This window comes from Colobus angolensis, unplaced genomic scaffold, assembly GCF_000951035.1.
Source record: "Colobus angolensis palliatus isolate OR3802 unplaced genomic scaffold, Cang.pa_1.0 Scaffold456, whole genome shotgun sequence".
In the NCBI taxonomy this organism is placed as follows: Eukaryota; Metazoa; Chordata; class Mammalia; order Primates; family Cercopithecidae; genus Colobus; species Colobus angolensis.
In genome coordinates, this window is record NW_012117999.1 from 354282 (window position 1) to 368339 (window position 14058).

Consider the following 14058-nt stretch of genomic DNA (forward strand, 5'->3'; position numbering starts at 1 on the left):
GTTCGGGGTCCCTGACTTCCCGCAACAGGGAAGAACATGGATTCGTTAAAACATTGATGCATGACATGCAGGGCGGGTTCCAGAAACAAGTAGATAGGGTGAGGTAAGCCTTTGTAATGGGATGATAAGGTAAGAAAGATAAGTTAGAGAAGAGTTTGAAGAACCTGAGGTGCCATCCAAGGAAATTTGGACTTAGGATTTAATAAAGAGGAAGCTATTGAAGAATTACCTATAGGGAAGTGACAAGACCAACTTGTTCTTTTAGGAAGGGAAGTTAGGTGGAGGTGTGAATGATGGAATAGAAAGGAGATTATTTAGAGATTAGAACACCAATTAGGAGATTCCTGCAATGTCCCAGAAAGAGAAGGCCTATATGTACCTCCTTTTTCACATTTAGCTACACAAGTCACACAAAATTGAATATTTGACAACCTCTTTTCAGTCAGTAAATACTACCCCATTCAGAATATTTTCCTCTGTCTAACTTTTATCTTTCATCCTTTAACTTATGCTTATCTCTTTTTGGTTCTGTCTTCAGAGAAGGTAAAGTACTACAGGTCCTCATATCTTAAATACAGAAAAGCTTCACCAGTCATGATAATTCAGAAACTATTTTCCAATTATCTGTTAAGAAGGGACTTACAAAGCCTAAAAGTTTGGATTTTAAGGGAACTATATGAACTATGTAAGACATAATTTTACAGCTCATTGTTTTCTGTATTCAAGAGGCTTCACTTTCAAATTGCACGTGCAAAATTGTTTTGAATAAGTTGTTTTTTGTAACAACTTTCAATGTGCTTCACTTATTTTGCTTAAAAAATATATTTTTAAAATATACATTAACGCCATACTCTGTAAAACTATATTGCATATTTATTTTTATTTACCTACTTTTGAAATTCAGGTGCACTTTAGAACAAAATATCTTTACTTAGCTTATATAATTTTAATAATTTTTCTATATGTTTTCAAAGGAAATTGGACACGTGTATGTCCCCCTGACCAGTTTTCTTTTCCTTTTTAGCTAAGACTTTATAATTTTTATCAACTACATTGGTCATCTGTATGAATATAACTAAAGACAACATTGTTCTTGCAATTTCTAATTTATCATAAAATCTCAACTTTTTTTATTCACTAATTTTGTCTGACCTAATTAATGATATCATGTCCTTCACACTGAAATTTGTAAAAAGTCAAAGCTGCTTTTCAGAGGCCTAGACCTTTTCAAATGTGTTCATGCTCATATTCACCAGTGGTTTGCATAGTTTACTTGTGTATCAAATGTTTCTTTCCATTTCAGATCTGCTCAATATTATTAGAAATGATACAGAAATAAGTTTTACAGATCTGTAGAGGAAGATCACATTTTTCTCTCTTTTTTTTCTTTACTTTTAATTTTTCAAAAACATTTCCTACCAAGAATCTTAAAAAAGAACACATATATGGGCTTCTTTTTTATACGTGTTCACAGACAAATATCATTAACTTCACCCTGGGAACCTGCAGAAATGCAAACTCTTAGGCCTTTCCCCAAACTTACTAAGTCAGACTCTGCTATTGGTGTTTTTAACAAGACCCCTGGGTGATTTTGAAATTCATGAAAGCTTGAGAATTACTGATTCATTGCATAGAGCAAGGCTGAACTGTGTAGACATTTTTGTATGTAAATAAGAAAATTGTGTTGCTTTTTCTGTATAGGTCTCACTGGTTAGCTTAACTGCAAATGCCTTGGGTTACTCAGAACTTGGTGCCATCAAATCCCTCAGAACACTAAGAGCTCTGAGGCCACTGAGAGCCTTGTCCCGGTTTGAAGGAATGAGGGTAAGACTGAATGCCTTAGAAATTGTCAGAATTATTATTGAGAGCAGACTGACACTTTGTATCATAGAAATGTCAAATTTATGGAGAATTTGTGTCCCACACATTCATACTGACATAGCTAATCAATCAAAAATAATATTTACCAGATGTCCATAATACTTGGCACTGCTGGAGTCACTCACAGAGTATAATAATGCCAGAGGGACTGTTTCTAATTAGCTAGATTTTCGCTTGGTGGAAAAATCTCTGTAGTTATGCTGCTGATTTGAATCAAGATTATTTATGTTCCCTTCATTTATAAATGTGCAGGAAATCCTACTGGCTGTAGTTTAAGCCTACCAAATCATTACTCATCATTTCTTCACTACTCCGCTATGATACACTTTGAGCCTTTTGATGTTTGAATCAGGCCTTTTAGTTCTTAAACACAGGCTGAGATGGCTAAAAAGTAGGTCAACTGGAAATCTAACACTCATTTAGAAGGGTGGTACAAAAGAAGAGGAGTTTGTGCTGACATTTGTCATGCCCTGAGGCACAAAACCTGAGACCACACACCTCACCACCTAGAAAATGATGATGTCTTGTCTCGGTGGTTTTAACTGATTCAAAGGGGATTTTTAAAAAATGATACTTTTTGTAATATTTGAAAGTAGTTACTTAGACTTCATCTGCATGTTACAATCACAACCAGAGATGAATGGTGTGTGTAGATGTGTGTCTGTGAGTGTCTGTATATGCATGGTTACATAGAAAAGAGTTATTAGCTGTTAAATTCTTTTTACTTTACCAGTTTGAAAGAAAAGTTTTTGCAGTAGAAGGCTTAATAAACAAAAGGTATCAAACTTTCAGTACCAGAATACTTTTTGTATTTTCTGTGTGGAATTTGATCCCCAAGTGGTCTCTTTTCCTCTCAAATTTTGGACAGCAAATTGTATGATTTGTGTGATTTTTTTAAAGTGTTGTTGACTTCTACATTCATGTCACTATTTATACTCTTAATTATTTTTGGCATTTACTGTTAGTTCCATCCTTTGAGGTAAATTTGCTACATGTATATTATTACCTCTTGAGAAAACATTCTCCAATATAAAATTCCTTGTATAGTCTTCTGATTTATAATTTTAAAATTCTTAGTTGGAGCTATTAGAGTCCAGTTTCTTCCCAATATTCAATTGAAACAGATTTTTTTTAATCATTTGACTGTTTTTGTAATCTTGTTTAAAAATAAGTAAATATTTGTTGTCGGCTTTTCACTTATTCTTCCTTCTCATCCTGTGCCAGGTTGTTGTAAATGCTCTTTTAGGAGCCATTCCATCTATCATGAATGTACTTCTGGTTTGTCTGATCTTTTGGCTAATATTCAGTATAATGGGAGTGAATCTCTTTGCTGGCAAGTTTTACCATTGTATTAACTACACCACTGGAGAGATGTTCGATGTAAGCGTGGTTAACAACTACAGTGAGTGCAAAGCTCTCATTGAGAGCAATCAAACTGCCAGGTGGAAAAATGTGAAAGTAAACTTTGATAACGTGGGACTTGGATATCTGTCTCTACTTCAAGTAGTAAGTAATCACTTTGCTATTTTCTATGATGTGTAATTAAAATGGGTGTAAAGTTCTTCTTCCTCATAATGAGATATCCACCTGTTAGAATGGCTATTATCAAACAGAATAATGACAATAAATGTTGGCAAGAATGTGAAGAAAAGGGAACCCTTGCATATTGTTGGCAGGAATATAAATTAGTATAGCTTTTATGGAAAACAGTATGGAGGTTCCTCAAAAAACTAAAAATATAACTACTATATGATCCAGCAATTCCATTACTGGGTATATATCCAAAGGAAATTAAATCAACATGTCAAAGAGATATCTGCACTCTCACACTCACTGCAACACTATTCACAATAGCCAAAATATGGAAACAACCTAATTGGCCATCAACAGATAAATGGATAAAGAAAATTGTGTGTGTGTGTATATATATACACACACATATAATATACATAGTAACTGAGAATATGTACAAGACTTTTGTTTTCAGAATTACTATGTATATTATATGTATATTATACACACACATATTTCTATATACACACATATAGATATATATACACACACTGTATATGTGTGTATTCATATGCACATATATATAGAAAGTGTATGTCTATATGTGTGTGTGTATATAGAAGTAGTCAGGGAAGGGGCAGAGCCTACAGCACTAAGAAACTGAGAAAATGTACAAGACTTTTGTTTTCAGAATTACTGTGTCCACACAACAGAAAAAGTATTTCAAAAAGTAAATGCACTTGAATGTATTTGTTTTCAGTTTAGGAAACTGCTTCTTTTTACAGAGTGTCTTAAAGCAGTATGTTCAACAATATTAAAAAGATTTTCAAAAATAAGCCCTCATGATTGGTGATTGGTAATAATCATTTAAAAACTTATTGGATGTATACATATATATGTGTGTGTGTGTGTGTGTGTGTGTGTATACACACATCTATAGACATACACAAAGAAATACCATTCAGTCTTAAAGGAAGAAGGAAATCCTGTCCTTTTATACAACATGGATTCACCTGGAGGATATTAGGTGAAATAAGCCAGGCACAGAAAGACAAATGACACATGATGTCACTTGTATATGGAATCTAAAAAGCACAAACTCATAGAAGCAGAAAGCAGAATGACAATCACCAGGGGTTGTAGGATGGTGGGAGATGTTGGTCAAAGGATACAAAATTCAGTTCGACAGGAGGAATACGTTCTGTAGTGCTATTGTACAGCATGGTGACTCTAGTTAGTAATAATATATACTTGAAAATAGCTAAGAGAGTAGATATTATGTTTTCTCATCACAAAAAATGAGTATATGAAGTGATATATATGTTACTTAGCTTGAGGTAGCCATTCCACAATATATGTATATTTGAAAACATCATTTTGTACAACATAAATATATTCATTTTTAATTTGTCAATTAAAAATGAATATATTTTTGAAAAGCAATTGAAACAAAAATGCATATACATTTTAGGAACTCTATATGGATGCACTAAAACTATATAAAAATGATATAATACTATCTAATAATAAAATAAAATTCTTCTTCCTCAGTGTTTACAAATAATTCCTTAGGCCCATCTGCCTAGATTCCTTTTACCATGATTGAATGATCTTTTCTGCCCCAGGTTGGAAACATGATAGTTCTAAAAACTTCATGGTCTCCCGACTATGCATTTGGTAGCACAGCACAAGTCCTTTGTCACTGGGTGTTTTATCTAGGCACTCGTTGTTTTCCTCCCTTCCTACTCTGAGGAAAGAAGTGCTGGCCCCAAGGGGGATTAAAAAGGGTGTGTGTGTGTGTGTGTAGACAGAGATAGAGAGAGACTTTCAGATAGGAAAATTGCTCTCTTGCAAATGAAAACTTTCCAATTAAGACTATTGTGTCTGCTATGCACTCATAAGAATTCATTCAGCTATTTAACTGACTGCAGTATTAAATATCCACTAGCTCCCGGACACAATCCACTTATACAATCCTCGTGACTATTAAAATAGTCAGGAAAGGGGCAGAGCCTGTGGCACTAAGGAACTGAAAAAAATGTACAGGAGGTTTGGTTTCAAGATTACTATGTCAACGGCATAGAAAACAAATATTTTAAAAAGGAAATGCAGTGGAATATATTGTTTTCAGATTAGGAAACTGCTGCCTCTTATAGAGTAATCACCTCAAAATAGTATGTTCAACAATATTAAGAAGGTTTTCAAGAATAAACTGTCATGATTGGTGATTGGTAATAATCATTTAGAAAAAAATAAGTAGAAAAGAAAGCATTAAGATAAATAATGCAGCATACTTTTGAACTTGTCTGATGCTGATAATATATACATGAAATCTTGTCATCAAATTACATGATATATTTTTATATAACCACATCAGCGTAAAACATTGTCGATATTGTTTTTATGATAGCATATTGTTACAGTAGATCATTATTTAATTATACATGGGGTTAAATATGCACATAAGATGTTATAGAGGAATATAAAGTTGAAGTATTTTCAATGCATATCATAAAACATTGCCTAAAAAGTACAAATTTCAAGCTTGTTTATATGCCTATATTGAATACAGGTCAAATAGAATCTTGATCAATTATTCTTATCCAATTTATTTTCTAAAATTACAATTTTGGGAAAAAAGAAAATGATATGACTTTTCTTACAGGCCACGTTTAAGGGATGGATGGATATTATGTATGCAGCTGTTGACTCAAGAAATGTAAGTCTAGTTAGAGGGAAATTGTTTAATTTGATTAAATGTATATTTCTACAATATTATAATTTAGTGACATTGTCAATAAAATAAAATTATGTGCTTGATGTGTAAAACATCTATAAGGATAAAATATTTAATCATATTATTTCTTTCAAAATTATCATAGGATGACTTTCCCTAATCACTATGTATCTTTTAACATATCTTTTTTAGTATTTAGCAAGGCACGTGACACAAAACTTTATTGGATGTATTTTCAAAATGAGACATTTTATTTTTGACTCTCATAGTCCTGGTCATTTGTGCATTAGAAGTTCTCACAGGCAATACTTTTCATCTGTAATAGATTTCCTCCAGCTTTTGATCTTCCTTATAATAGGAAGGATATGACTAATAATCGGGACAAAAATAAACAAACAACTTAGTGTTTCTCTTGAGAAAGTCAGATTAAGTGGTAGAAGGGAGGGACTTTCTGAATCTACTTTATACACACCAGTACTTTGAATTATTTCCTATAATTTTCATTAATTTCTCACTATTTAATGAGGAATGAAGTCATATTTTGGGGGAAAAAAAAGAGAGATTGATTTCTGGTATGCCAGAGCATGATAATAAAGCTCAAAATGCTATTTCCCTAACACCAGCAGCTAGTTTTCTGAGTGAAGAATTCCCGAGGTTTTTTTGTTTTGTTTTGTTTTGTTTTTCCACTTCATAAAAACAGAGAGAGAGCAAGAAAACGTGAAAAGCCCTGCATTGTATCCTCTGTAAGTGCTATCAGGAATTCCAGTTATGAGATTTTTCTGAATAGTAATGATAGTTTGTTGTTTATCACTACTCACTATGCCAAAGACTTTCTCACATTATCCCATTTAATCCTAAATAACAACGTTATTGTATAGGGGATACTAGCTCTATTTTAGCACTGAAGCAAAGAAGCTTAATGCATTAATTGGTAAAACAAGTTTTTGAACCCTAACCACAAATAATGGCTCATACCCACTTTCCACAGTAGTTTCTTACCTTTTTGATTAATTAATTCAAAGCTCTCTCCACCTTCCTTATCAATAGCTTATATGGCATGAAACATTTTCAGTTTCTTCCTTAATAACTTAGCAGACCTTTTCTGCTGCAAAACTCCTGGAATTTCAAGCACATTACAAAAATGAAAGCCAATTGAGCACTACATTTATGAAAAGTTGCTGGATCTTACTTTAATTAGTAAATTGCATCAGAGAAATGCAATTTTAAACCAAAATAAAACATTATCTACACACCTACCAGATTGGCGATACTAAAAAGTCTGACAATACCAAGTTTTACCAAGGATAAACAGCAATAAGAACGTTCATACAATGCTGATAGGAAAAAAAATATACAAATAATCCTTTAAAAACAGTTGGGTATGATCACATTATTTGAGAAAGTTAAAGATATTTTTTAATCTTGCAATTCTACTTTGAACAATGTATCCTAAAGAAACTTATGCACATGTTTAGGATAATCTATGTACAAAAATGAATATAACATTTTTTTTTCACTTGAAAAAACTGGGAGCAAATAAAAAATAGTAGAAATAGGCAAATAATTGAATAGTATATAGTGATGAAAATGAATGAATACAGCTATATAGAACCACATGGATGGGCCTTAAAAATATGACATTGAGTAAAAGAAACTAGACAGATACTATAATTCTACCTACATAAAGTTCAAAATTGACAAAACTAAGCTTATTGTTCAAAAATGCATATTGAGGTGTTAACTGGAAAGAAAAAGCAAGGACATAATCACCATAAAAGTCAGGATAATGACTACCTCTAGGAGGGGTGATGGAGTTTATGTTTGAGAAGGATACGCCAAGGGTTTCTGAAGTTGTAGGAGTGACCTGGGTTATGGATTTCACTTATAAAAATGTATTATATTTTGCATCTATATATTATGCACTTTCCTATATGTATATTGTCTTTTAAGAATTTTAAAAATATAATTTTACATCACTGGTAACTAAACTCACATACACAAATAAAATCTCATCAAAGAATAAGTAGTTTTACAGTATTTCTGGTATTTTCCGTTTTGCTCTATTTCATTAGAAAAAAAAATTATGCTAGTCATAATCCTCTAAATTGATTTCATAACACAGTGGGTTATAACTTGCATCTATTATCATCATCAGGGCTTGGTTAACTGAGTTGGTTAGAACAATGTCCTATTAGACCTGTGAAAGCTTACAGCTAAAGCTCAAACCTACTATCACACATTTTTCTAATCAAAAGTGGGCTGGACAAGAGATAGTATCATTGTTACAGAAACAGTCGCTACTGAATAGGATAAAGCAATAGACTCATTTTCAGAAAGGAAAGATCAACCTATATACCTACATGCAGACATAATACAATGATTCTTGCCTATCTAAAGAAATGTATTATACCAAACCCTTACACTTAGTAATTACTACTGGCTGCCACTGTTCTAAGCATATTTATACGTTAATATAGTTAATCTTTACAACCACACTATGAGGTTTAGGTTTGATTATTTTCATTTCACAGGTGAGAAAACTGAGGCAGAGAAAGTAAATCTTAAGAGTTGTGACGTAGAATAATGTGACGCTGACATCTCTTTTGTAAGAAGAGGAAATCTTTAATTTGCATGCTGTGTTGGGTACTTTGTTTACAAAGGAAAGTGCATTCATAATCTGGGCATTTATTGGATGAAATTGTCTATAATCTTTCAGACTTCTATACGAGTTATTTCATTTTCTCAGGTAATGAATAGTCTTGCAGAACTCTTCAATAAGCATGTGAGATTTGAAGGCTCATAAAATCTGTTTAATGTTTGGTTTCTTTTCATTCCAGGGATTAAAACATGCTTAGATAATTGAAAACTTACTGGTGTGCTTTTTATGAAACAAGTATTAGATATAATGGTTACAATTCTTCATGTTTTTTAGGTAGAATTGCAACCCAAGTATGAAGACAACCTGTACATGTATCTTTATTTTGTCATCTTTATTATTTTTGGTTCATTCTTCACCTTGAATCTTTTCATTGGTGTCATCATAGACAACTTCAACCAACAGAAAAAGAAGATAAGTATATTAAAACTTCATATTTGCTCTGAAATATGAACTAAATATTTCATACTGTTTCCTTTAGCCTCCAAAATGCAATCACCATAAAAAGAACATAAAATTCAGAAATTATTTTGAGATATTTGATAATGGATAAGCTTTAAAGAAATTAATAATTCAGATAGCATATTTTTGATATTTTTAGTCTAGAAATATGACTAATATGACATAATTTATGTATTGAATAAAGGCATCTCCATAAATACAGATATTAGCAACAATAGAATGAAATGTGGGAGCCAATTTTCACATGATTACTAAGGTGGATTTTATAGCCAGCAAAGAACACAATTTTAACAAGTTTTGCTTTCATTTCTTTACTTTGGAGGTCAAGACATTTTTATGACAGAAGAACAGAAGAAATACTACAATGCAATGAAAAAACTGGGTTCAAAGAAACCGCAAAAACCCATACCTCGACCTGCTGTAAGAATAATATATTTTCATTATCTGTTAAAGCTATGTTACCTAACCCTTTCACACCCAGAATTTCTAGAAACTAGTTATTTTTGTGGGTTTGTAACACAAAATTTTTTACCTTAACAATGTGACTAGCTAGCCTAAATAGCTTGAATAAATGTATTTTACATATATAATATGTTTAAATTATATAAAGCATAACATATTTTTTTGTAGACATATAAAATACATAGAAATAAAATTTGCTATACTTAAGTGCCAGTAGTATCATACAAACTGATGTCATTAAGAAGTTTCTAATAACATAAAAAAGAAAATACATACATATATAATGTGAAAATAGTAAATGTTCTCAGAGTACAGAGGAGACAGATTAGAATAATTAGTACATCCCAGATTGGCCTCAGTTTTTGTTCAACTCTGCAGATTGAATGGAATCATTAATGAAACAGTCCACAGGTTTTGCTTTTTTCTGGTTAAACAAAAAAAAGACCAACTTCATATTTTCTCCTACTATCCCACCCTAAAATGAAATGATAGCATTCTTTTTAGGGCTTTTTATGGCACTTCCAGGTATATATTTGCCAGCGATACTGTTCGTTCAGTTTGGCTGCTGCAGGGAGTTGCTGCCAGGAGAATCGCTAAGTTTTTCTATCACTCCTGAAGGACTAGCTCAGATATATAAGTCTCAGAGCATCTTCCCCAAGATATACATGGTATAAAACCCTTCAGTGTCTCTCAGAAATCTTGACTCTATAAATTTATTGGTGACGATATAAAACAGACCATAATTAAGTGTTCAGTTGGTAAGCCGGCCAATAACTCAAAGAAAATGGATAGCTATATTGGGTCAAACATAAAGGGTGTACAATTTAAGCCTAGTCTTTAGGAAATAATACAATTTGAATGAATAAAGAGAGACGTGGAGAACATTTACCATATGAGAACATGTATACTTCATAGCCATATAGATAAATACATCAGCAGAGAATAGTGATGCATTTGAATTAGTGAGTAGTAGACCCTGGTTTTCCAAGTTAAATGAGTCAAGGTTACCATACAAGTCTGAAGAAATTTGTGCTAATTAAGCAACACAAATGCAATATAGTTAACAGAACAGCCTAGTAATGTGAAAAGAAAGATTTTAGAGAGTTTAACCTAGAGACTGGTGTGGAACAATGTTAGAGGCAAAATAACCGTGGGCCATAGACAAGAGGATAAACCCTTACATACAAGAAGATGAGTCCATAATCTGTGTCACACCAACAGGACTGGAACTACTCCAGGAGTGAAGTTAGCCAATAAAAAGACTCAATTGGGATGAAACACCTATGAAACACAGGAAAAGAGGGAGGACATGTAGATAACAGAGAATCTAAAACGTAAACCTGTTAATGTTTTGTGAGACTGTTGGTTCTACTATCATAAACTGAAGTCATATGAAGGCATTGGGAAAAATAGTGTCAGAGCCTAAGAAATGTCCAGACTGAGGAAAGGATTTTAGAGTTGTCAGAACAAAATTTAGTTGAGCTCTGAAGCACAGATTCATTATTGAAAAATAATTAGATTAGACAATAAAACAAAATTCTCAGAAGACCTTGCATATTTCACCAAGATATAGGAAGAAATAAATCAATGAAGAAATGAGATTGCGTTTACTTCCATCAAATGACATGGATTTACCTGGGTAGTGGTAGGGGTATGTGGAAAAAGTTCAACACATTCAGCTAGAATGTTATCAGTGACAATTTGGCAACTTAGGAAGTAACTGGTAAAATCCATATATTCTTCATTGGCAATATGTACTATGTAGTATGCCAAGCATTTGAACTTAAACATTGAACAGTTTGGAGTCTAGTTAATATAACAGATAGTAATCAAATAGTCATGTCCAAAAATGGAAATATCCCAGGAAAAAAGGGATACATTCAGCTGTGAGGACTGATTACAGGGAGGGGACTGATTAATCAAGGAAGTTTAGGGAAGGCTTTATTAATATAATATACTAGCTGAGGATGGAAAAAGAATAGAAAGCATCAATAGCCAGAGTAGGATGAGAAGAGCCCTGTAGAAGGGGAAGGAATATGTGAAGGTCCTTATGTAGGAGGACTCGTGAAATTGGAGTGCAGAAAGTCAAGGTTCATTTGGGACACATTGAGAATAAAGAGGTTAGGATAAGCCCAAACTTTTCTGGACATTGGAGGCCATGTTCAGGAATTGTTTTCATCCTAAAAGCAGTAAGAAACCATTAAAGTGGACCCAGTCAATCTGGGCTTTGTGTTGATCATTCAATCAGCTTCACACAGGCTGTGTGAATACATTGTAGACTTGTTTTGGAGCTATTTCAGAGATGGTAGGTAGCCTGAACCATGGTGATGTGGAGATTAATAAAAGTGGATGGATTTGTGAGCTATCACCAGAGTGAAATTTAAAAGTTTGTCTATTAATTGAATATGGGGACTAAAGAAGGAACCAACAAGAATGACTGGTGCGTTTCTGCTTTGCACAACTAGATGAATACTGGTGTCATGCAGGAAATGAAGAAGGGACATGAGTGGTGAGAAAACTGGAGATACTAGTTTGCAGAATTTGGCAACCAAGGCAGAGTAAGAGAGTGAGAGGAAGGAGGAAGGGAGATAAATGATGAATATTTAGAAGAAGTAGCAAAATAAAGGTTTCTTAAGATTCAGAGATTAGGTTCAAAGCAAAGCAAAAGGAATTTTAGAGAGGAAAAGATCAAAGAGAGAGGGAATAATTATGGCATAAAAATGCACAAGATGTGGGACAAGAACATAGGGGTCTAGGGTAGGTTTAGAAAGAAAAAGGGGCTGAGTCCTCTAATGAATTTGGAGTAATATATGAAAAGAACGTGGAAATTAAGATAATATGAAATGCAAAAGGAAATAGAGGAGTTTATTTAAACTGTTTAAAGTTAATGTTCTCAAAAAAAAAGTAAAAATAGAGGGCAAGAGAGTGGAAATTTATGAGAAGTTTGGAATTATCTTTGGAGAAAATGAAGGACAAAGGATTGCTAATTGTTAAATGTGAAGAGCCAAGATGAAGTTAGAGAACATAAATTTTTGGTGAGTAAGATCTTCAGAATTATCCATCTTGTTCCAACATATTTGACACCCTAGGATTTAAACGGGAGAACAGAACACAGAGACTTGGGATTGGAGTTGTACATTGAGTGTCTGTCCCATTGGGCAACTCTATTAGTAGGGAATCTAAGGAGCTTTTTATTGGTCATGGTGATATTAAAATTAAGAACAAATTTCTGCTTTTAATATATTTTTAGCTTACTATACTCTAGGAGGCATATCTGAGAGAAAAATGATACTGTTCTGCTTTTGAGGGGCCTTGAAACAAGTGGAAGAGAAAGAAAACTAAACTTGAGTAAGAGCAAACCATTTGCAATACAATGCCGTACATTTTGTGATCAATGAAAGAACTCAGTTTTCTGAGAGCAGTAAGTGCTTTACACTCAAAACTGAGTTAGAATTCATGAGACAGAGAAGGGGTGGGGGACATCTGTTTTAGACAGAGTAGTAGACAGATAAACTATGTAAAATGATACAATAGAACCTTCACAAGCTTGTAAGAGTGGTAAGTAGGAAATATCAGAGGGTGGAAGTGAGGGGAACGTACCAGACTTGGAAAGGTAAACTACAGTAAATTAAGAATTAATAAGGAAGGGTTTGAACTAAAACTGCACACATTTATTAGGTTGAAAGAGGCCCTGAGAGGAGAGATCCAGCTGCAGTAATAGAAATCTAGTTGAGCAGGCCAAATGCGCATTCAGAGGAAAGAGCAAAACAAAATAGAACAAGTAGTGTTTGATGTCCAAAAATCACCAGTGGAAGTAATGGAAGCCTCCCTATAGAAAGAGGGCAGAACACTGGGATGTAGAATCCAGGCCACTAAAAGTGTCAGGATCTGGGAAAGCAAGCCATTAAGTGTGTATGTAGCAGAGTATTAGTCATTCTAGTTGAGAAGGTAAAGTAAGGCAGCCCAGCAGGGGTAAGTCAAGACCAGATCCCTAGATTACCTGAGAAACAAAGCAGATACATGCAAAATGGAACAATGCAGAAACCAATGATCAGAACTGTTTTACAGGTTGGGGATTTAATTTCATAAGCAAGACATAAGGCAGTTAGTACTTCGAAATAAGGCCCAAATAGACTAGGGCAAAGGTTGAATATTTCCATTGTGACTTTTTAAAAGACAATTTTATTTTTACAGAAGAGTTACCCATAATGCATACTCTAATGAATATATACACAGTGTCCTCTTAATTTGACATCTTATGTAACCATAGATCAGTTCTCACAACTAAGAAATTAACTTTGGTATAATACCATTAAATAAAATACAGAACTTAGTCAGATTTCACTAT

The 14058-nt window shown here is 33.3% G+C and overlaps 1 protein-coding gene across 2 annotated transcripts in view; it reads left to right on the forward strand.

The window, feature by feature from the left end:
• The window catches only part of SCN2A (sodium channel, voltage gated, type II alpha subunit), a 166603-nt gene that overhangs the window by 145916 nt on the left and 6629 nt on the right, over nucleotides 1–14058 (forward strand). For both annotated transcript variants that reach the window (XM_011958022.1, XM_011958021.1), the window contains exons 21-25: nucleotides 1702–1824; nucleotides 3106–3387; nucleotides 6059–6112; nucleotides 9063–9200; nucleotides 9564–9668. In XM_011958022.1, coding sequence (XP_011813412.1) covers nucleotides 1702–1824; nucleotides 3106–3387; nucleotides 6059–6112; nucleotides 9063–9200; nucleotides 9564–9668 — 702 coding nt within the window. The remainder of the gene's footprint in view (nucleotides 1–1701; nucleotides 1825–3105; nucleotides 3388–6058; nucleotides 6113–9062; nucleotides 9201–9563; nucleotides 9669–14058) is intronic.